The 1,719-nt window shown below is 38.0% G+C and overlaps 1 protein-coding gene across 1 annotated transcript; it reads left to right on the forward strand.

The window, feature by feature from the left end:
- Positions 1-400: 400 nt before the first annotated feature.
- On the forward strand, positions 401-1,180 carry LOC145112149 (uncharacterized). The gene has a single exon (XM_079048358.1). The coding sequence runs from the start codon at positions 401-403 to the stop codon at positions 1,178-1,180; it is 780 nt and encodes a 259-aa protein (XP_078904484.1).
- Positions 1,181-1,719: the final 539 nt, after the last annotated feature.

Genomic DNA, 1,719 nt, shown 5'->3' on the forward strand with positions numbered 1-1,719 from the left:
GTAAAACTAATGAAACTCATTAGTTTTGGATACCCAAAATCCCCCTTAAAATCTGGATTATCCTGACTTGCTTCCAAAGCAATTCATGATGGCTCAACCCTAATGAAACCCTAATCTCGTTTATTATATAAACGACTCTTCCTTTTGAGAAGAAATACACGAAAATTAACTCTCGTTTTTCTTCAAACACTCACAAAATTCTTCTAGCAATTTGTCTTACGATTTCTGTGCCTAGAATCGTAAGTGTCCATTTGGATTATCCTAGGTTGAATTTCGTACAACCTAGACATAGGTTAGAAATAGAAGTTCGGAAAGTGTTCATACGATCCAAGTGGTATCCAGATCTCCACCACAAACTCTATTTTTCCAACAATCAAACTGATAGTTTCTATTCCTAGAGATGGGAGACTCAATCCGCGAGATGACCACAAAGTTTGCAAAGCTGGAGAAGTTCGAAGGCGTTGACTTCAGGCGTTGGAAGAAGAAGATGCACTTCATCCTGACTACTCTAAAAGCAGCATATGTGCTGACTACTCCAAGACCAGTGAAGCCTGAGGAAGGTGCTGTTGAGACGATTGAAGAGATAAGAATGAGACATAAGTGGGACAACGATGACTACATCTGCAAAGGTCACATTCTGAACGATATGTCTGATGCTTTATTTAATATCCATAGTGAAACCTTGTGTGCCAAGGAGTTGTGGGACACCCTTGAATTGAAATATATCACTGAGGATGCTTCTAGCAAGAAGTTTCTGGTCAGTGACTTTAATAATTATAAGATGGACGATTCAAGGTATGTTACTGAACAATACAATGAACTCCTTGGCATATATGGTCAGTTTAAACTGCACCGTATATATATGGATGAACCCATTTATGTGTCAACCATCATTGACAAACCGCCTCCATCCTGGAAAGACTTCAAACATAACTTAAAACATCAAAAGGAGGATATGTCTTTGGTTCAACTTTTTTGTCACATTCGTGTTGAAGAATCTCTTCGTGCGAAGGAAAGTGACAAATCTGATAAACCCAAAGAAAAAGTTGAATCTGGACAGCCCTCGGTTCATATGGTTAAAAACAAACCATGGAATCAGAACCACAAAGGACATGGCAAACGCAAGAAGGAACATGTCCTAAGCAACTCCAAGAAAAAGAGAAAGGATTTGGTTTATTAGAGGTGCAGTCAAGTTGGGCATTGCAAGCGTGATTGTTATGTGAATTTAGGCAACAATGGTGCTGGAAACAGTGGAGCCAACGGGAAGGTGAACGGGTCTTCGGCCCAAGTTAAAGGATGTTAGTTTTTGACTAACTTTGATAATTCTAATCATAATTATGTTTACTATGTTTCATTCATTCCTGAATCATTCTATGTACAAAATGATGATGTTGCTTGGTGGATCGACTCCGGGGCAACGAACCATGTATGCAAGGATAAGCGGATGTTTGAAACATTAACTCCGCTTGAAGATGGGTCAGTACCGAAAATGGGAGATGATTCTTTTATTCCTATTTTTGGTTTTGGTGTCGTGTCTCTTGAATTTACCTCTAGAAAGACAATTAGGTTATTTGATGTTTTATTTGTTCCCAAGATTCGCAAGAATCTTGTTAGTTCTAGTTGTTTAAATTATGATGGTTTTAAACAAGTTATTGATTCGGATAAGTTTATTTTGACTAAGGGTGGAATGTTTGTTGGCTTTGGATATTTAAATAATAG

Source organism: Lactuca virosa, chromosome 5 (genome assembly GCF_052849685.1).
Source record: "Lactuca virosa cultivar CGN04683 chromosome 5, Lactuca_virosa_CGN04683_v6, whole genome shotgun sequence".
Classification (NCBI taxonomy): domain Eukaryota; kingdom Viridiplantae; phylum Streptophyta; class Magnoliopsida; order Asterales; family Asteraceae; genus Lactuca; species Lactuca virosa.